The 22,842-nt window shown below is 35.5% G+C and overlaps 1 protein-coding gene across 1 annotated transcript in view; it reads right to left on the bottom strand.

The window, feature by feature from the left end:
* Nucleotides 1-22,842, bottom strand: part of LOC136030864 (activin receptor type-2A-like) — a 68,873-nt gene that overhangs the window by 30,593 nt on the left and 15,438 nt on the right. The window contains exons 2-6 of the mRNA XM_065709924.1: nt 21,140-21,336; nt 16,376-16,536; nt 6,987-7,164; nt 2,909-3,048; nt 959-1,117 (exon numbers count right to left, since the gene is read on the bottom strand). Of these exons, the coding sequence (XP_065565996.1) occupies nt 959-1,117; nt 2,909-3,048; nt 6,987-7,164; nt 16,376-16,536; nt 21,140-21,212 (711 nt within the window). The 5' untranslated portion in view covers nt 21,213-21,336. The remainder of the gene's footprint in view (nt 1-958; nt 1,118-2,908; nt 3,049-6,986; nt 7,165-16,375; nt 16,537-21,139; nt 21,337-22,842) is intronic.

The raw sequence follows: 22,842 nt of genomic DNA on the forward strand, positions 1-22,842 counted from the left end.
CGAACAAAATACAATGGTCCGGAAAATCAAAAACATTTTCCGAAAGCGCTGAAGTGAAATCTCCATGGTTAGAAATTTACTTTAAAGCCGATGAAATAGATTCTTGACGCTGTAGCAATCTCATTTCCAAATTCTGGTAGTACGTCCCACATATGAGCTTCCACAAGTACATGGGATCTGACAAACTCCACTTTGCTACCCAAATAAAGTTAGATCCTTCCCAGAATTTAGAAAACTACCCAAAGTATTACTACTCTTTAAAGCTACCTTTGGACCATAACTGTAAAATTCTATTAAGGTTTTCACTTAGCCCGGGTACATATGGCAAGGAACTTCTAAAACAGCTTTTAACACTATAAATAATAATTCATATAATAATAATTGAATAGTAATATCTATAAATAATAATACCGGTAAATAAATATCAGTGTTACATTTTGTTGTATCTCTTTACTGTGTTTAGAGATCCGATAAAATTTGGAAGTTTTGGGACAAACATGTAACATCAATGTTACATTTTGTGTATATCTATATTGTGTTTAGAGAACCGATAAAATTATGAAGTTTGGGACAACCATGTAAAATTGATGTTACATAATGTTGTATTCAAGTTGTATGTCAACAGTTGTATCAGTGCTGTATCAGTGTTGTAACAAGTTGTATCAGTGTTGTATGTCAAGATTCAAACACCACCTAGCCCCAAAATCAGTGCAGGAGCTTAGCACAAGGTCGACGCGAAAACAAATTGGATATAGCTCATGGTTCTCCAAGGAAATCAATTATTCAAAATTAACACTAGCTATTATCTGAAGTGGGAGCATTCAACAAAACAGTTGACTGTTTTTTATTCTATTTTTATCCATTTTGTCTTCAGGTCAAAATTTTAAATTAAATAAGAATCCAAGTAATAAGCAGGAAATGTATCTATGTTCAAAACAAATATGTTCGTAAACATTACCTGTGGTGGAAATATTTTAACAGCTACAACTTCGGCCTTTCTCACAGCCTTCCAAACTGCACCGAAACGTCCTCTTGCTTTGACCTCCATTAAATGAACAGGAATTGTGTTCTGTGTCAGAGATGGACTCTCGTAGCACGTTGTGTCAGAGGTTGGAAGCTAAATTCATCAAAAATATTAAGAATTCTCTAGTTGTGTGATAATGTCACAATTTTTCGCATTTCTGATCAGTAATCGGATCAGATTTTTTTTTTCTCCCTCTCTTTCTTTGGACCGGACTCGTTTAAGTCTATTTAATCTATTTAGCTTATTTAATTTATCTTATCCATATCATTCTTCTATTGTTTTATTAAAGTTTAATTTTCGGCTTTTTAAGCTTAATCACCGTTTAATTTCATTTTAAAAACCTAGATTGTTGTTTAATTTGTATTTTCTTATTTCTAAATAAAGAAAAATAATCATATTTTATCCAACTGTTTATCCCCTGTTTTGTCTGTTCTAGCATTAATATGCTTAATAACGTTTGCAAACCAAGTCCATTCCTGATGCAATTAGAGGAACAAAACTAAAAACTCCAATCAAACAAGTAACATTAAAGTCACTAGAAAAAAAATAATTTATTTAGGCTTAATGTAAATCTTTTTTCTCAAAAACGGCACTAGAATTCTTCCTGGAATTTGGCAAACTACCATTTTCCGGGAAGAAAAAACGATCTAGACAGGGTCGTCACTTTGGAAATATTCGTTTAGGGCCTTAATTAATTTTGGAAAAAAAATTTCATATGCATGATGTTACAAATAGCCAGACTTTTAATGTCCTAATGGTTTACTTCTTACAGCGAGTAAAATAAAACAAAATTAAGGAAATAAAGAGATAGAAGGAAATAAGGAATCAAATGAAATAAAGAGATTAAGAAAAAACTGTCTTTATTTTCAACGAGCGTCATCGCGAGCATCCCAACCGAGCAAACGTCCGTCTCATGGTTCTGTCACATTAAGAACAAAGAAATTTAACTCGCAGAACAACCAGAGCAATTAAAAAACACTGAATATATTAAAGAAAAAGAAAATACATAAGGATAAGTATTGTTTTAAGTTTTGTAAGACAGGTTTTAAAAAGCGGCTTTATACGTCAGTGTAATTAATACGGCAATATTCAATTCCCCCTTTGTGTGATATACCCATCCCTTCTTTCAAATGTTAATATTTCCCCGTGTTAAGTTCGGTGATTATTGAATTTTATTTTAAAACCTAGATCTGCATTTAATTTGTGATTTTCCTAATTTCTAGACAAGGAAAACAATCCCTTTCTTTATCCAATTTTTTTTCATCTCACAATTTGAGTCAAGTTTTGAATGACGTTTCGAAACCCAGTTAGTCTTCTCTCGGAGCAATTAAAGGCAGAAGATGAAAACCATGCATCCCAGAAAATGAAAAGACAACTAAAGCAACGGAACAAGAAAAATCAGAGAAAGGAAAAAAACATAAAAAATCCATTCCATTAAATGAAAAGTAAACTAAAACAAGGGAGCAAGAAAAATTAGGGAAAAGGGGAAAAACAAGAGCAAAAAATCCATTCCATTAAATGAAAAGAAAACTACAGAAGGGGAGCAAGAAAAATCAGAGAAAAGGAAAAAATTCCATCTTATTAAATGAAAAGAAAATTAAACCAAGGGATCAAGAAAAATCAGAGAAAAGGAAAAAATCCTTCCCATAAAATGAAAAGAAAACTAAAGAAAGGGAGCAAGAAAATCAGAAAAAAATGGGGAAAAAACAAAAAAAAATCCATCCTATAAAATGAAAAAAACTAAAGCAAGTTAGCAAGAAAGATCAGAGAAAAGGAAAAAAATCCATCCCATAAAATGAAACATACGAGGTATTTTTTTTTACCCACTCTTTTATAAATAGAAAAAAAGGTAAAAAAAAGACAATTTAAATAAGTCAACATTACCTCATTGAATCGAGATAATTTCTTTTTCCTATACATCCAGTAGCCAATAGCGACAGAAAAGGTAAGAACAACCAAAATGGCCAAAGTATAAATTAATGCATTGATTACAGCAATGGAAGGATTGTGTCGAACTGGAATTACTGAAAAGAAAAAATAAGCCATTGAAGTCATGTGCACATACATACTTGTAGTTCATAAATCTAGAAACATAGAAACATAGTAGAAACACGAATAAACATCAAAAAACATAATAGCCCAAAAATGTAATTTTTCCCTATTTTGAACTCAAACATTAAGAAAAATTTTAAATCCCCCAAACCGAAGGACCAGAACCGTGTTAAGGTGATTTTTTTAGATTTAAGGAATTTTGCCCTGCAGGATTTAGCAGCAAACAAATTTATCTTGAGACAAAGCACTACATATTTGACAGGCATGATGCCGCTGCGTCACATGCTTCGTTTGTGACAACTTCTGTGATATTTAGTTACAAAATTAGACTAGTGGAAGTTTTTTAAGCCACGTCAATAAGTAATATCAGTGGAGCCAATTAGGGGAAGGGCAAGGGGAGATTTTGCAAAATGCCTTCTTACCCCTATTTCATCAGAGAAACCTACTGTCGAGGTTTCAAGCTCCTATCTGCAAAAATGTAAAATTTTGTGTTTTTTGCCAGAAGAAAGATCACGGATGCGTGCATATTTGTTGTTTTATTTTCCAGGGGTGACCGTATCGATCCAGTGGTCCTATGATATCAGGAAAAAGCTCACTTAAATGGAAATCAGATGTTCTAGTCCCCTTTTAAAGTGACCGAAAAAATCGGAGGGCAACTAGGCCCTCGCAGCCCTTTTTTTCTCAAAATCGTCTGATCATTTTGAGATAGCCATTTTGTTCAGCACAGTTGAAAGGCCGAATTATATCGCCTTTGGAGACATCATGACCCCTTATAGCCCCTGGGAAAAGAAGAATGGACAAATTATTGTTTACATATAGTATTTGTTACTGGGAAGTATGCATACACTTTTAGGGTAGAGAAGGGGGAGATTTCTGCTGGTGGATTTTTCAAAGGAGATTTTACACTGTGGGAATTTGCCAGAATTCCTATACGAAATTCTTCTTATATCTTGCTTTCTCTTTGTCTACTCAATTTTACTTGTGAAGATGTTAAGGGTAGTAGTCCGGGGTAAATTTACACCAGGATTGAATTGTCTAGAGCAGTGGTTCTCAAACTGTGGTACGCGTATCCCTTAGGGGTACGTAGAATTTTTTAGGGGGTATGCGGCCGGCCAAAAATAATTACAACGACTCTTTAACTCTCGGAATGGTAATTTTATTTATATTTTAGCTATAGTTTACTTAGTACCAGTAACTGAGAAAAGGTACCTAAAATGTTTTTTGGGTAAAAAGGAATTAAGTCTAAATAATTTTGAGAACCACTGCTCTAGAGAATAAATTCGTTAGGAGGAGGGATTTTTCCGTTGAGATGTAGTAAGATTTCCTGGCATTATTTAAAAGACGACCAGAAATTAAGTAAAAGAAAAAATTTTTTTCACTGAAAATAAGGAGCAACATTAACATTTAAAACGGACAACAATTACTGAAAAGAAAAAATAAGCCATTGAAGTCATGTGCACATACATACTTGTAGTTCATAAATCTAGAAACATAGAAACATAGTAGAAACACGAATAAACATCAAAAAACATAATAGCCCAAAAATGTAATTTTTCCCTATTTTGAACTCAAACATTAAGAAAAATTTTAAATCCCCCAAACCGAAGGACCAGAACCGTGTTAAGGTGATTTTTTTAGATTTAAGGAATTTTGCCCTGCAGGATTTAGCAGCAAACAAATTTATCTTGAGACAAAGCACTACATATTTGACAGGCATGATGCCGCTGCGTCACATGCTTCGTTTGTGACAACTTCTGTGATATTTAGTTACAAAATTAGACTAGTGGAAGTTTTTTAAGCCACGTCAATAAGTAATATCAGTGGAGCCAATTAGGGGAAGGGCAAGGGGAGATTTTGCAAAATGCCTTCTTACCCCTATTTCATCAGAGAAACCTACTGTCGAGGTTTCAAGCTCCTATCTGCAAAAATGTAAAATTTTGTGTTTTTTGCCAGAAGAAAGATCACGGATGCGTGCATATTTGTTGTTTTATTTTCCAGGGGTGACCGTATCGATCCAGTGGTCCTATGATATCAGGAAAAAGCTCACTTAAATGGAAATCAGATGTTCTAGTCCCCTTTTAAAGTGACCGAAAAAATCGGAGGGCAACTAGGCCCTCGCAGCCTTTTTTTCTCAAAATCGTCTGATCATTTTGAGATAGCCATTTTGTTCAGCACAGTTGAAAGGCCGAATTATATCGCCTTTGGAGACATCATGACCCCTTATAGCCCCTGGGAAAAGAAGAATGGACAAATTTTTGTTTACATATAGTATTTGTTACTGGGAAGTATGCATACACTTTTAGGGTAGAGAAGGGGGAGATTTCTGCTGGTGGATTTTTCAAAGGAGATTTTACACTGTGGGAATTTGCCAGAATTCCTATACGAAATTCTTCTTATATCTTGCTTTCTCTTTGTCTACTCAATTTTACTTGTGAAGATGTTAAGGGTAGTAGTCCGGGGTAAATTTACACCAGGATTGAATTGTCTAGAGCAGTGGTTCTCAAACTGTGGTACGCGTATCCCTTAGGGGTACGTAGAATTTTTTAGGGGGTATGCGGCCGGCCAAAAATAATTACAACGACTCTTTAACTCTCGGAATGGTAATTTTATTTATATTTTAGCTATAGTTTACTTAGTACCAGTAACTGAGAAAAGGTACCTAAAATGTTTTTTGGGTAAAAAGGAATTAAGTCTAAATAATTTTGAGAACCACTGCTCTAGAGAATAAATTCGTTAGGAGGAGGGATTTTTCCGTTGAGATGTAGTAAGATTTCCTGGCATTATTTAAAAGACGACCAGAAATTAAGTAAAAGAAAAAATTTTTTTCACTGAAAATAAGGAGCAACATTAACATTTAAAACGGACAACAATTATTACACATATAAGGGGGATTGCTCCTCCTAAACATCTCGCTTTTTACACTAAGGTTTGAATTTTGTCCCAAATCTTTGAAAACGACTCCTGAAACACTAAGCTCGTTTAATTAAAACAATAAGAAGCTTTTTTTAACAGTACTAAAAAACTCTAGCGTAAAGAGCGAGGTGCTGGGGATGAGCAATCCCCTCATACAAGTAATGATTTTTGTTCGTTTTAAGTTTTAATGTTGCTCCTTACTTTGAGTTGAAAAAACTTGTTTTTTTATTGAATCAATAAAAGGGGTGCACCAAAGAGACACCGAGACTTGTATAGAATCTCTATTAGTAAAAACATCAACAAACAAGAGGGTTGTTAAAAAAGAACAAAAGAATTGACTAAAATATGGAGATTTTTTGGTGGAAGGGGGGAGGTTACAGCACCTTCTTCATTGTACATTTGCCTAGACGACAGTAGGTCAAATTGAAGTTGCTGTTACTGAAAAACAGTAAAAAAAAAAAAAAGCTTAAATCATGCTATAGAATTGCTTGCTGAAGAACTTTTGCTGCATGTCCTAAAGGCATGGCTGAATGCTGAATGGCTGAGGCATTCAGAATGGCTGAGGCTGAATGGCATTTTTTTGCTGAATGGAGGAGGAATAACAGAAATAATTTAATACCCTTTTGAGTCGGAGTTAAGGAAACACCCGAAGGTTGGAGTCAAGCCAAACGCTCTTAAATACTACTAAAAATTGGCATTAATAAACAAAATTGATAAGCTTATTATAGTGATTAAGATGTTTTAAAAATAGAAAATGTATTTAAGGAGAAACTTATAAATTGAATTTCTGCTATAAATTAGTATTAATGTGGGAGTTGGAGTTCTTAATTATTTGAAGAAACTGTTAGGAGTGGGAGCGGGAGTCGGAGCAATTATGTTTAAAGTTTGACGAGTGGGAGTCAGAATTGGAGTGGGTGACAAAGTAGACAGACTCCGCAACCCTGGATTTTTACACAATATCTATTCGCAAGATACTAGAATGACAGAATTTACTTACCGCTTTCTAAGTTCGAAGGCCTGCTGACAAATGTTTGATTGGGGTTTATCGAAAATTCTGAATTGCAGTTATTTTCAAGGCAGCAACAATAGTAAGTTTTGATTGTACTATTTTTTGAACTTCTCAAGTCTCCAAGGCAAGAAGAATTTCCACAGTCCCGATGACCATATGCACAACCCTAGAACATAAATCATAATTGTTTTACTATAACTAACAAGGATTGGACAATACTATTCAGAACAGAGTATAAAAACCCCGATTCTATTCAAGTAATTTGTGTTTTTTCGAAGAGTTCTGAAATGGAGGCTGCCCCCCCCTCCATCCTAAAAACAGCTAAAACTCAAAATTTGAAACCTATCCGCGCAAAATCACTTTTGTAAAAGTACAACAGTTCTGCTCTTGTCATATAACTTACCAAACCCACAATTCCCCCCCCCCCCCAATCGTACGTCTGCCTCTTTTCTATTTTCTTTTTCTTCCTATTAGAATTCGACCACTCGCTCAGAATTCCAATATATTAACGTATAAAGATTATGTTGTAATTTGATCCATTAAAACACTGGTAGGGCCCATGTTCAACCAAAGTAATTATGGTCGAGTAGCCTCTCCAAACGTCTTCAAGATCCTCAATGTTCGCAAGGGTAATCCAAAATGCTCGTAGGACCCAAGTTCAACCAAAACAATGATGAACCAACAGCCTTTCCAAATTCCCAGTGCTACTTGTGCAATCCAAAATGGTGTTAGGACCTATGTTCATGGCTCGCTAGCCTTTCCAAATGCCCGATGTGTGATAGGACCCATAAGAACTAGAACCCCTAACGGAATTGGTAGGGCCCATGTTCGATCAAAATAATGATGGTACAATACCCTACCAAATACCACTCCAAATGCACCGGTTCTAGCAGCAGTCACAAGCAGCTGCTGGGAGTGGACATTACTTTTGTGGTGAGCAATATCCGACACGAGACCTTAGCCAAGACTATGTCGTAAAATGCATCCTTTTCGAAAACTAAGTTTTAGCTTTTCGGACTGTTAAGTATTGATCTTTAAATTTCACAGAATATGTCTTTCAATGAGGAAAATAATCCAAATTTTCTTTCAACTATCCAGAGAGACAATACGAACCGGTAACCAAAAGCTATTCATTTTGACAAACATAAGTAAATAATGACCCTTGTCAAGCGAAAAAAAACACAAGAGCTAAGAGCTCGTATGGCACTTGTGACGAGGCAAGAAGAGCTAAGAGCCAAGAGCTCATATCGTATGAGCTCTAACAAAATTATAAGAATCAATAGATTGATTTAAAAGGAAAATCAGAGTCTTAATGCCAGTCAGGATTTTAAATAAGAGCTCTGAGTCACGATGTCCTTCTAAATATCAAAATTCATTAAGATCCGATCACCCACTCGTAAGTTATAAATACCCCATTTTTTTCTAATTTTTCCTCTCCCTTTAGCCCCCCCCCCCAGATGGTCGAATCTGGGAAAATGACTTTGTCAAGTCAATTTGTGCAGCTCCCTGAAACGCCTACCAATTTTCATCGTCCTAGCACGTCCAGAAGCACCAAACTCACCAAATCACTGAACACCTCCCCCCAACTCCCCCAAAGAGAGCGAATCCAGTACGGTTACGTCAATCCCATGTCAAGGACATTTGCTTATTCTATCTACAAAGCTTCATCCCGATTCCTCCCCTCTAAGCGTTTTCCAAGATTTCCGATTTCCCCCTCAAACTTCCCCCAATGTCAACAGACCTGGTCGGGATTTAAAATTAGAACTTTAAAGCACAAGATCCTTCTAAATATCAAATTTTATTAAGATCTGGTCACCCGTTCGTAAGTTACAAATACCTCATTTTTCCGAATTACCCCTCCCCCCAACTCCTCCAAAGAGAGCAAATCCAGTACGATTCTGTCAATCACGTATCAAAGACATTTATTTATTCTATCCACCAAGCTTCATTCTGATTCCACCACTCCAAGTGTTTTTTCCAAGATTTCCCCCTCCAACTCCCCCCAATGTCAACAGATCTGGTCGGGATTTGACATAAGAGCTCTGAGACATGAATTCCTTCTAAAAATCAAATTTCATTAAGATCCGATCATCTATTCATAAGATAAAAATACCCCAATTTTCGCGTTTTCCAAGAATTCCGGTTTCCCCCTCCAACTCCCCCCAATGTCACAGGATCCGGTCGGAATTTAAAATTAGAACTTTAAAGCACAAGATCCTTCTAAATATCAAATTTCATTAAGATCTGGTCACCCGTTCGTAAGTTATAAATACCTCATTTTTTCGAATTACCCCCTCCCCAACTCCACCAAAGACATTAGATCCGGTCCGGTTATGCCGGTCACGTATCTAAGACAGGTTTTCATTCTTCCCATCCAGTTTCATCCTGATCTCTCCGCTTTAAGTATTTTCTAAGATTTCCGGTCTTTCCCCCCCCCCCCATGACGCTGGATCCAGTTGAGATTTAAAATAAGAGATCTGAGTTACGAGGTCCTTCTAAATATGAAGGTTCATGAAGATCTGATCACTCCTTCGTAAGTTAAAAATACGTCATTTTTTCTAATTTTTCAGAGTTAACCCCCCCTCCCCCCCCCCCAATAGAGCGGATCCGTTTCAATTATGTCAATCACGCATCTAAGACTTCTGCTCATTTTTTCCACCAAGTTTCACCCCGATCCCTCCAATCTGGGCGTTTTCCATGATTTTAGGCTCACCCCCCCCAAACTCTCCCCAATGTCACCAGATCCAGTCGGGACTTATAATAAGAGCTTTGAGACACGATATCCTTCTAAATATCAAATTTCATTGAGATCCGATCATCCGTTCGTAAGTTAAAAATAGCTCATTTTTCTATTTTTTTTTAGAATTAACCCCTCCCCCCCAAAAAAACTACCCCAAAGAGAGCGGATCCGTTCCAGTTATGTCAATAATGTACCTGAGACTTGTGCTTATTCTTCCCACCTAGTTTCATCCCGATCCCTCCACTGTAAGTGTTTTCCAAGATTTTAGGTTCCCCCTCCCAACTCCCCCCAATATCACCAGATCCGGTCAGGATTTAAAATAACAACTCTGAGACACGATATCATTCCAAACATCAAATTTCATTAAGATCTGATCAACCGTTCGTAAGTTAAAAATACTTCAATTTTTCTATTTTTTCCGAATTAACCCCCCCCCCCCCAGATGGTCAAATCGGAAAAACGACTAGCTACCAGGTAAGACCTAGCTTACCTGGAAGTGCCTAAAGTAGCATGTCACTTGGTTAATACCAAGTGCCATAAAAAGAGTGGAAATTAATGTGTCTCCTAAATTTTCACATACTGGGCCTTCAAAATTCTCCAAATTTTACACCAGGCCCATTAGAAAATGCAGGCCCTTGAAATGTCGAGTAGTTAGATAGTAACAAAACCTGGTACACGTACTTTAACCTTAGGCTACTGTTTAGCTGTAATTTATCACTCTAACTAGAGTAATGCGTTTAGTTATTTGCATTTGGAGACTGTTAAAAGTGAACCACTAATTTTTTATGGCACTTGGTATTAACCAAGTGACATATAGCAATCGCAAATTCTGTCAGTCTGTCTGTCGGTCCCGGTTTCGCTACTTTAGGCACTTCCAGGTAAGCTAGGACGATGAAATTTGGAAGGCGCATCAGCGACCGGACCAGATTAAATTAGAAATAGTCGTTTCTCGATTTGACCATCTGGGGGGGGGCGGGGAGTGGGGGCCGGTTAATTCGAAAAAAATAGAAAAAAATGAAGTATTTTTAACTTACGAACGGTTGATCAGATCTTAATGAAATTTGATATTTAGAAGGATCTTGTGCTTTAAAGCTCTAATTTTAAATTCCGACCAGATCCTGTGACATTGGGGAGAGTTGGAGGGGGAAACCGGAATTCTTGGAAAACGTGAAAATTGGGGTATTTTTATCCTACGAATAGGTGATCGGATCTTAATGAAATTTGATATTTAGAAGGAATTCATGTCTCAGAGCTCTTGTTTCAAATCCCGACCAGATCTTTTGACATTGGGGGGAGTTGGAGGGGGAAATCTTGGAAAACACTTGGATTTGCTAAAACCGTACTGGATTCGCTTTCTTTGGGGGAGTTGGGGAAGGGGTTCAGTGATTTGGCGAGTTTTGTGCTTCTTGACGTGTTAGGACGATGAAAATTGGTAGGCATGTCAGGGAGCTGCACAATTTGACTTGATAAAGTCGTTTTCCCAGATTAGACCATCTGAGGGGCTAAAGGGAGAGGAAAAATTAGAAAAAATTAGGTATTTGTAACTTACGAGTGGGTGATCGGATCTTAATGAATTTTGATATTTAGAAGGACATCGTGACTCAGAGCTCTTATTTTAAATCCTGACAGGACTTAAACCTCTTATTTTCGTTTTTAAATCAATCCATTGATTCATAGAATTTTGTTAGAGCTCATACCATATAATCTCTTGGCTCTTGGCTCTTAGCTCTTCTTGCCTCGTCACAAGTGCCATATGAGCTCTTAGCTCTTGTTTTAATTTGTGATAGTAACAAGTTTTGCTGCCTTGATTTTCCTCCGTAAAAACTTGGTTTTGATTGTTGTTGTTTTTAAAGAGTGTATTAGCGATAAACTGGAGCAATAAAATTCCCCCTTAGCAATCGTAAAGACATCCAAAGATAGATGCAAATACAAATGCAAATTCTGTTACTCTTTAACTACTCGAATATAACTAAAGTATTTCATTTGCTTGCCGGACTTTGGATCCTATGTTTCAAATCCGAAATAATATACCCTTTTCACACCAAGGGGTCTCAATCCTTTAAAGTCTCTAAAAATTTATTTTCGGTTCAGGTTCTTTCTTCTTCTTCTGTTAGAAATTATGAGCTTTGCAGTCAAACTATTTAGCCATATTTCTTTTCTCTCTTTATATGAAGTGTGTTGAACTTTTAAAGGTTACTGCTATTTATATGTCTTGTAGTTGCTCCAGGATATCTTCAGGTACCCTTTTAGAGCTGAATCGACTCTGGCTGAGCTTACATAGTCAAGCCACTGACCCCCGCCCCTAATCAAATAACTGGCTACGACAAAGATCGAACGAGATGGCAATTTTGAGATGAACATCTGTTGTCGCAGGAACATCGAAAAAGGCTCATTCGATTGGAAATTGAAAGGGCTAACTCCCTTTTAATAGTCAAAAGTGATTGGAGAGCGACTAATCCCCCACTCATACACACCATTTTCCAAAACACAGGGTTCGGACAGGTCGGTTCGTTTCAAATTATAGACTCTGTCCTATTTTTATAGGATTTCCTGGGCCCAAATATAGGATTCGGAAGTCCTCAGGATCAGATCTATGGTAGATGGCGTGGGGATGCCTGGTCACATAAATTACCAAGTTTCATCCCGATCCCTCCAATCTAAGCGTTTTCCATGATTTTAGGTCCCCCCCCCCCAATGTCACCAGATCCGGTCGGGATTTAAAATAAGAGCTTTTAGATACGATATCCTTCTAAATATCAAATTTCATTGAGATCCGATCGCCCGTTCGTAAGTTAAAAATACCTCATTTTTTCTAATTTTTCAGAATCAACCTCCCCCCAAACTACCCCAAAGAGAGCGGATCTGTTCTGGTTATGTCAATCATGTATCTAGGACTTGTGCTTATTTTTCCCGCCAAGTTTCAGCCCAATCCCTCCAATCTAAGCGTTTTCCATGATTTTAGGTCACCCCAAACTCCCCCCAATGTCCCCAGATCCGGTCGGGATTTAAAATAAGAGCTTTGAGACACGATATCCTTCTAAATATCAAATTTAATTGAGATCCGATCACCCTTTCGTAAGTTAAAAATACCTCATTTTTTCTAATTTTTCAGAATCATCCCCCCCCCACCCCAACTACCCCAAAGAGAGCGGATCCGTTCTGGTTATGCAAACCATGTATCTAGGACTTGTGCTTATTTTTTCCACCATGTTTCAACCCAATCTCTCCACTCTAAGTGTTTTCCAAGATTTTAGGTTTCCCCCTCCAAACCCCCCCAATGTCACCAGATCTGGTCGGGATTTAAAATAACAGCTCTGAGACACGATATCCTTCCAAACATCAAATTTCATTAAGATCTGATCAACCGTTCGTAAGTTAAAAATACTTCATTTTTCTATTTTTTCTGACTTAACGGGCCCCCAACTCTCCCCCCCAGATGGTCAAATCGGGAAAACGACTATTTCAAATTTAATCTGGTCCAGTTCCTGATACACCTGCCAAATTTCATCGTCCTAGCTTACCTGGAAGTGCCTAAAGTAGTAAAACCAGGACCGACAGACAGACAGAATTTGCGATTGCTATATGTCACTTGGTTAATACCAAGTGCCATAAAAACACTATGCTACAATGAGATTAACCGAACAGACGGACCAAAGGATGATGAGGCGACAAACGATAAAAAGCTGATTCCGACAACCTTCCATGCAAGAGGGCCAACTTTGCACTTCATCAGGGACATCAAACTTAAGAATTATCTTACCATTGCTATACCAAGGGGGGAGATAAAGTAAAAATTTACAATATCTGAAATAAAAAGTCCGAATTAACATCATTTTTCTTTAGAAGGGGATAAAGACCAGATAGATAAAGGACAGATTGATCACAGAATGTAGCATATAGCCGACCCAGTGCACGTCTATTATACTTCCCTCGATTAGCAACTATCTTAGAATAGCCCATTTGAATAACTGGGCCGTATTCACATCAGCCAGCCAGCGTTCAGCCAGGAAACACATAAGTCGCAAGAACTCCAGTCTCATTAAGCAGTGACTGCTAGCCTATATACTGATCTTCGCTCAATTCGGACAGGCCCAAGATGACAAAAAACAAAGCATAGGCTACTAAGTTAACACAACAGCATAGCCCAGGCAGAAGCAGCTTACTAAGCCCAACACAAAGCATTAGTTAAGTTCAAACAGCTCAACAGTTGTAATTAATTATCAATCTACACCAAAAGACAGGAAATTGCAAATCATGAGCAATGTTCTTAGTGCTCTTCAGCCAAAAATATAGGAATAATAGGATTTTAGCCAAAATATAGGCATTTTATAGGAGTGCATTAAAATATAGGAATTTATTGGAATTTATAGGTGAGTCCGAACACTGAAAACACATCCAATCAAAAATTTGAGACAGCCATTTTTCAATATAAATGAAAGGTCGGAAATTATGTATTTGAGTATGACAGCCCCCCGCAGCCTCCAGGGCAAGGGGTGTAAGATATGCCCTGGAGGCATATAAGGTAAATATAGAAAGGGAGATCATATAAACTTCGGAGAGGACTCATTGGATTGGTAATCAGAAGTTCTAGTTTGCTTTTTAAGATTCAGCGTAATTGGAGGGTTCCCCCACACCTCGTATTTTCCCGAAACGTATCTGATAGAAATTATAAGATGGCCATTTGTTGTCGCAAAAACTTTGAAAAGAGTTCATTCGATTGGAAATCGAAAGGTCTAGTGCCCTTTTTCATAGTCAAAGATGATTGGAGGGCAACTAACCTCTCTTCCCATGCCCACTATTTCCCGAAAAACATCCAATCAAAATTTTGAGATATCTTAAGATTCAGAGTGATCGGAGGATGGATACCCCCCCTTCGAAAACCTCATATTTTCCCGAAATACCTCTGATACACAAAATACGTTTGAAATAATTTCGCCTTTCTTATTTTCATAAATAAAAAAATATCAAAACCTTAAGGAACGAATGTCACTATATGTCAATTAAACTGAGAATTCACGGTCATTTGTTTATTGTTGCTGTTGCGTTTTTTTTCAGTAAAGCGCAAATTGTGTTAAAGGTCTTGAGAAGGCATGGGGTTATCAGCCCTACTCATGTTAGTTTATGCTCGTTTTGAGTTTGACTTGGCTATTTATTGTAATTTCTGTTCATTTTGAGTTTCACTTATTTACTGATAGTGATTTGTGGTAGTTTTACGTTTGGAAGATTATTTGACTTAACTTTGGCTCATTCTTGGCTTAATGGAGCTCTTTACTTTTCTCTGGAAAACTTGCCTTGTGGAAAAAGTTTTTCAAATTAATCACGATGAGAAAGCACCAAAAGATCCAGCATATTTTCTCTAATAGATGATTAGTGCATTAAAATAAAAAACATTAAGTTTTATTTCTTTTTTTTACTTTCTTTGTTGTTTGTTGCATAAGTCAGGTTGAGCTGAAACCGGAAAGGTTCAACTTTTGCCATTTTTAGAAACTATTTATGTACCATCCCCTCACAGTTTTACTAAAAAGGTGAACAAAATTGCTAGTTGTGACGACGCACAATAATAACGAAAATCCTAATGAAAATGCTAATGATATTCACAATTCAATAAATATTAATACAAAAATAAACAATGGAAAAGAGTACAATATAAGTAATGCTTCGTGTAGCAATAACAGGGTTCTGAAAACCAAAAACGGATAGGAAGGCTGAAGTTTCGAACTTCCCCTATACAGTTGAAATAAAGACCCTCCCCCACCCCTACATGATAAACACTTTGTCTAAAAATACCCTTTTTAGTTTTTGTTGTGGTTTTTTTTACCGTTTGAAGAATCCAATACTTTTCTCAGCTAGAATGATTAGCGCATTAAAATAAAGCACAAGCAATATTTTTTGTTCAGTTTAGTTTGTTGTTCGTTTAATAAGCCAAGTTGAGCCCCTGAATGGTTCAACAGAGGTTTTCAGATTTAACAACAGGTGAGTTATATTATAACAAGGAATGAAACCCACAAGGAATAACCCACATTGGTTTACCGGCGGCACAGAGGAGATGTCATTTTTGTCAAGAAAATGCACCAAAGCAACATGGCTAACTCCATTTCTACTCCCTCCCTTGCCACTATGACACGAGGCCACTCAATGAAGCTACAACAGGAGCACACAAGAGGCAGAGAGAGGACAAACTTTTTCTTAGTGCGTGCTGTCTCAACTTGGAACAGTCTTTCCAATGAGACTGTCACTGGTGAATCGATTAATTCTTTCAAAAATGCAGTCGATTTAGAGTGGAGTAACGCGGAATGGAAGTACCAGTGGGACGCCGCACCTCATCACACCCACTAATTGTGTCACCTCATCAATTCAACAGCGAGATGTTTAGCAGGAGGATGCAGTGCACCTTATCTCGCTGTAAATGCGATTTAAGCAACAGCGAGATGTTCTATAGGAGGATGCAGTCCACCTTATCTCGTTGTAAATGCGATTTAAGCAACAGCGAGATGTTCATTAGGAGGATGCAGTCCACCTTATCTCGCTGTAAATGCGACTTAAGCAACAGCGAGATGTTCTACAGGAGGATGCAGTCCACCTTATCTCGCTGTAAATGCAATTTAAGGTAATGGTAATATGGGTAATATGTACTTGCCTTTAATGAAACTTCAACTTGACCATTAACAGGGTTGACTTTCCAAGCAACATAGCATGATGCTCCATTATTTTCACCTGTGCAAAATTCTTTATGGCTACATTTTTCAGCCTCAGGAGAACAATTTCCTGGGCCATAATATTCGCACTCAGTTACAATACCTATAAATGAAGGGCCAAGTAAATTCCGGCTCACTATTTATCAATTAGTTCTTTATGGCTATATTTTTCAGCCTCAGGAGAACAATTCCCTGGGCCATAATATTCGCACTCAGTTACAATACCTAAAAATGAAGGGCCAAGTAAATTCGGGCTCACTTTTTTTTCAATTAAAAGTAATAAAATCTTGTTCATATTATAATAATTTGTATATAATAATAAATTCGCTATAATGTATGTACGACAATATAATAAATTGACATTGAATTAAATAAGCACTACTTTTTTCTACAAAAGATACGAAATTTTGAAAACAAAAAAAATCTTTTAGTAATTATGAAAAATTTTGTATAATCTTAGAAGGGAGTCTTCTGCTCCACCCCTTTAACTCCTACTACTGCTACTAACAACTCATTCCGGACGCCTTTCCTCCACCCAAATCTATTCAAAGTTTCACTCTTTATCCCCTCCCGTGAAGTTCGTTTCCTTTAGCTTCTTCTTCATGAACTCTTCCCACCCACCCCATTCTGGGGATGGCTCCCATTGGGCCATTCGTTTGGGCCCACACGTCCAAAAAGAACTAGCCTTGGCAATATGATATCCTTCATTTGTAAAACCTGTTCTACCCATCTTGACTTTTTTAGCCGCATTTTTCATACAGCTGGTTGTTTGCCATAATAGTAATTTTTACATAGTAAAAAATTATAATATAATAAATTTAGTACAATATTAATACTAATAAATTGTATGTAATGCTAATAAATACTAATATAAACTAAAATATCTAATAATAAATACTAATAAAGTAATACTAATAAATAATAATAAATAAAAATAAATACTAAGTAATAATATTAGTATAGTATAAATATAGCAATACAATAAATATATATGAAATATAGTAATAAAATTATATTTTACATAAATTTTATTATAGTAAAATTTATCTATATTAGTAAAAAAAGACAAATTAGACGAAGTTTTTGGAAATCCCGGCAAATTCTTGGATAGATCTTAGAAGAAATCTTTTCATTCCACTAAAAGGGGATAGAAAATAACTATTGGAAATAACAGGGAAAACATATGGATATCACGTCTAATAAATACAATTATGATTATTTTGAAAATCCAGCAAAGGTAATACGAGTAATTGGGCAATTTATTTGACAACTGAATACAATCTCAAGGATGAGCTGGGTCAATCTTGGGTTGTCATAATTCCTGTCCTGAATGTGGCTTTACGCTCATACACAACTTTCTTCGTGAAAATGAAAGTATGGTGTATTTGCGAAACCCTGTCCTTAATCAATTTTTAACTTTTTAAAGTAAATAAACATCAAAACTTACAATTAAAATTAAAAGACTCAATAAAGGTTAAGTGCAGTGTGACACATATTACAACCTGGAGGAAAAGGGAGAGTCACAGAATTTGTTTTGATGGGACAGATAATCAGAAAGAGAGTATAATTTGAAAATGAGTATCAGTTGCATTTTGAATTTTACCACATTTACCCATAACTCTCCAAATATCAATTCTTGGGTAGATCTCCTTCTTGCCCACTCTCTTCCAAAACAGTAAAAACAGAAAAAATACCCAGAATTTTTGGAAATAATAAGAAATATTGTAAAAAAAAAATATGCCCTTTTGTTCAAAGTATAGAGGAGGGAAGGGGTATGGGCTTCACATATACAAATAACAGCTTATGACATTGCTTTCCTTTTTTTAAACTATGCCCGAAGACGTAATATCTGATAAATCATGGACTTCTCGATGGTATAGATCGGGCGAGGTGACATATTGCAACCTTGATTTTCTTGCCCCCCCCCCCCCATCCAGATTTTGTAGATACTTTTTTGTATTTTCATTTAAAAACAAATTAAAAAACAGCCCTACCTCTAAATTTTGAAAAAAAACACACATTTTGCCCCCTGCCCAACCTTAGTTTCGAGAACTGACGCGTTGCATAAATATAATTTTATTTAAAATCCAATGAAAGTAACATATTCAAAAGGTTTCTAAATTTGACAACTAAATTCAAGCTCTATGCATTGATTAATTTAGTGGTTTATAAAATGCATTGCCTTAATAAAAACATAATAAGCAGGCAAAGTGTCTTATTTTCTAAAAGCCATGATTTTAGACTAGCCTTTAAAAACAAAAATCAGTTAAATTTTAGGAGAATTGTTAAATAGCATTATATGCACATTTGCACAAGGCAAGAATTTTAGATTGCAGACGAGTCTTTCTGAGAGATGTCCAGCCAAACAAAGAGTACCTTTTCGTTGAAATCTGCCACATATTCCAGTGAGGCAAGATCTTTCGAATCGTGTAGCCTACTATTATCAATAAATAAAATTTCAAATAGGGATAAGTTCCTTTTAATAGACAGTGACGAATTTTCCTAAAAATACTAGATATTTCGGTCACATTGTCCTACTGTATTACTACTGATGATGGTGACTGCATATGTCATTTTAATAAATAGCAGCAATGGATGATAAGTGATTTTTTAATGGAAGAGCTAATTATGGTTTTAAAATTTGGTCAGTGTAAAAATCTGCTCAATAGCTATTTAAATCTGTTTGCTTTTTTGTGCTCAATATTGTTTTTAGGTTTACACAACTAGCGAAAATGAAAGATGCTATTCGCATACTGGCTAGCAATCCACATTTCAATTTTGTGTTTTACAAACACAAAATTGAAGAACAATAGAAGAACAATAGGGAACACTCTTCGTAAGACAGTGGAATTCCAATTTGAATGAATATTTCGGCCCTATGTCCAAGGGTCATCTTCACCAAAACATAAATATATAACTACAATAACATGCAACCATTAAAACTGAAATAAAAATTTGTAAGACAGTCCCAGCATCCTTACTTCAGCAAAGTTCAACCAGGACTAATAAATAAAGTAGGCCATTGCTAATCTTGCCTTTCTTGCAGCTAACCTCAAAGGTCTTTTTGTAACTTGTTCTGTGCTAATGTCTACTGTTTTTTTTTTTTTTTTTTTTTTATAGAATATTTTGAAAGATTGTTTTTAATTAAATTTGTGTATTTCGCCCCTTGGACATAGGGTCAAAATATTCATTCAAATTAGAATTTCACTGTCTTACGAATAGAATTCCCTATTGTTCTTCTTGTTTTAAATGTTTGTTATGGAAAGGCAGTGTCGTCTTCGTTGCTAGCAGTGTGGTCTTCGAAATTATCAACGTTATACTATCATCGCTTAAAGTAAAACAAAGAGGTGCAGTAAGAAAGAGAATAGATTGCTTATAGGAGTGGGTCTTAAGTGGTTTAACAATGGAATACAGAGATTAAAAATTAAAAGCCCCGTTTACAGTGTAGCATCTAGACCTTGATTAAAAAAGTAGAAAATTTCAAACTTAATATATTTAATCTAGAATGCAACAGGATTAAATCCAAAACTACCATCCAAGTGGCAATTAACCAGCATTTTTTTTTTACTTTTAAGAATTATTTGAAGTAGAAACCATGTCTGCACAAATAAAGCCTAGGTAAGCTTAGAAAAATTTAGGCAGTTTAAGGACTGGTTGACGTGAAGCTGGTAGGCCAACTAGAGATAATACAGTTCTTCCTTTTTTACCATACCCTGCATTTCGAAATACCTGAAAAGACAAGAATGTAGCACCAGTTTATAACACACTTTGGGTGTAGGTAATACTAGTGTCACAGATGCCAGCACGCAGAAGGATGGGCACCTGGAATTGTTCCAAAGACCTCTTTCCCCAGTGAAAATTTTGGCCCAAAATACCAACCCCTCCTACTTTGAGCAGCAGGTCTGTGGGTAGCTTTGGTAGCACACATAAAACAACCTATATTTCAAGCTTTCAAAGTCTACAATATGAGATTTTTAACAATTTACTTTCAACTTTGCTAGCAGGTTAGTCAAGGTTCACACCTAAAAATGCTGCTAAAATAGGTATTAATCAAATCAGTGACAGTCGTCATTATGTTCAAATATATGTAACAAATTTCTATTCCATGAACAACATGGAATGAATCAGCCAATTGAAAAACCCATTTATCTTATAAGATCCTTGAATTTTTTTTTTTTTTTTTTTTTTATTCATTGATTTACTCTCAACATGTTTGTAAAACACAAAATTGAAATGTGGATTGCTAGCCAGCATGCGAATAGCATCTTTCATTTTCGCTAGTTCTGTAAACCTAAAAACAATATTGAGCACAAAAAAGCAAACAGATTTAAATAGCTAGTGAGCAGATTTTTACACTGACCAAATTTTAAAACCATAATTAGCTCTTCCATTAAAAAATCACTTATCTTCCATTGCTGCTATTTATTAAAATGACATATTAACCAAATAAAGTTGACTTTTTTCCTGCCCAACATTTAATTCACAAAGCAAATAAATTGCAAAAATTAATTTGTCAAGACAAGCAAATATTGCTCGAGTTTTAACTAAGATTGAAGTGAAACAATTAATATGGCTATTGAAGCAATCATTTCTTGTTTCTAACTGATTAATTAAATAAAAGACAGAAATTAAGAAAAAATATAAACAAGATGAAACACACACAAAAAAACTAAAAAAGAAGAATGAAATCTATAATCTTTACTTACCATAAGATATATCAAGGATAACAAAAAAACAAAGAAATCCAAACTGAATGAGTAAATTGATTTTTACAATCATTTTCAACCAAAATCAAACAGACTTTCCAGTAGTAGAACCTTCATAAATCACCTTTGTAATACAGAATTGCTAGATGAAAAACAAAAATGCAATTTCATAGTCTCAAAAGTGTGCCCTCTGGTCTCTGAAAGAAATAACAAATAAACAAAAAATGTCATATAACTTAATTTATGTTGTTGTAAATAGAATAAGAACAAGTTTCTATAAGAAGTGGAGAAAAAACAAGAGGAACGAATACAATATTGGGCCCTTTGTCAAAACTTAGACATATGTAGTCACACCTGCAAAAATGACAGGAGCATTCCCCTTAAGATCATCTTTCTGTGTTTTTTACTTTCTGTCTCTTCTGGATTAATTGAACAGTGGTGGGTATACCTTTTTTGAATTTTGAAACCCCTCCCCACCTAGTCAATAGCCCCTTATCCCTTGACAAAAGGTAGGAGAGAACAGTCAACATTTATACAAAAAGATTTCAGTAGTTCTAGCTATAAGTTTTTTGAAATAATCAGATATAGCAAACATAAATGTCAAAATGAGGTCACACTCCTTAGCTATATACCATACTATATAGATTTAGATATTTTTTTTCTCGTATTTAACCTCTCTCTTCCCCAACCCCCAAAAAAAGCATTAACAAAAAAAATCTATAACCTTTTGTTTTGGTAATATGTTAAAAATTATGAAATTGAACCCAATGGTTTTTGGTACTACAATATAATTAAAAATATTTCAATGGTTATTTAAAATTCAAGAACAGTAGGGCAATTGTCTTTTTTTCTTTAACAAAAAATGATAATTCTTCGACTATGCCCAAACTCTTTTAGGTGAAACCATACAGCCAAAGGAAAGTGTCCTTGGGATTGAACCACATAGACGGCTATAGGAGAAAAGCCAGGTTAGTCCAACCTGTGTTTGATTTGTTCATGAGCAAAATTATAGGATGTCTACAATGGAGTTGAAATCAATACCCAAGATCAAGCAAAGGACCATAACAAATACTAGGAGAGATACATTCAAACTTCATGGGGCACAGGCACTAACTTTCAAATGTAGTTTTATATAGTCTAAATTATCTTTCCTTAATCTTTTTGTCCATGGAGATACACATATCCCCTTCAGAAGATTTTTCGAAATTTTAAATAACATTCACCTATAAATAGGCCTAATTTACATATAGAGAATTTGAAAAAATAACTATTTAGTCGAAAAAAATAAAATAAAAATGCTGAAATACATTTACTTTCACATTTAAATGAACTCCAAATTTCCAGAGAAGGGTTTTATTAGTAACATTAGTAATATTTAGTAATATTTTAGTATTATATTTTAGTAATATTTTGGTGTATTAGTAATATTTAGAAAAGCAAAATCTTTCTCTCTTGCAGATTCATTGTAGAATGGTGCACTTCAAATCTGAACCAAACCAGGTCATTTCATTCTAAAAAAAACTACTTGCATGGCTATTGCCAAATTACAGTTTACATCATGAATATACATCATCGTCAATATAAAACTTAGTTGAAAATGAAAAAAAAAACACAACAAATACACTATTTGTTATAGGGTAACATTATGCTTGAGAAAGACACTCAGAACAAAATGCATGCTGAAATATATTGCTTTGCTTGCT

Source organism: Artemia franciscana, chromosome 9, assembly GCF_032884065.1.
Source record: "Artemia franciscana chromosome 9, ASM3288406v1, whole genome shotgun sequence".
Classification (NCBI taxonomy): domain Eukaryota; kingdom Metazoa; phylum Arthropoda; class Branchiopoda; order Anostraca; family Artemiidae; genus Artemia; species Artemia franciscana.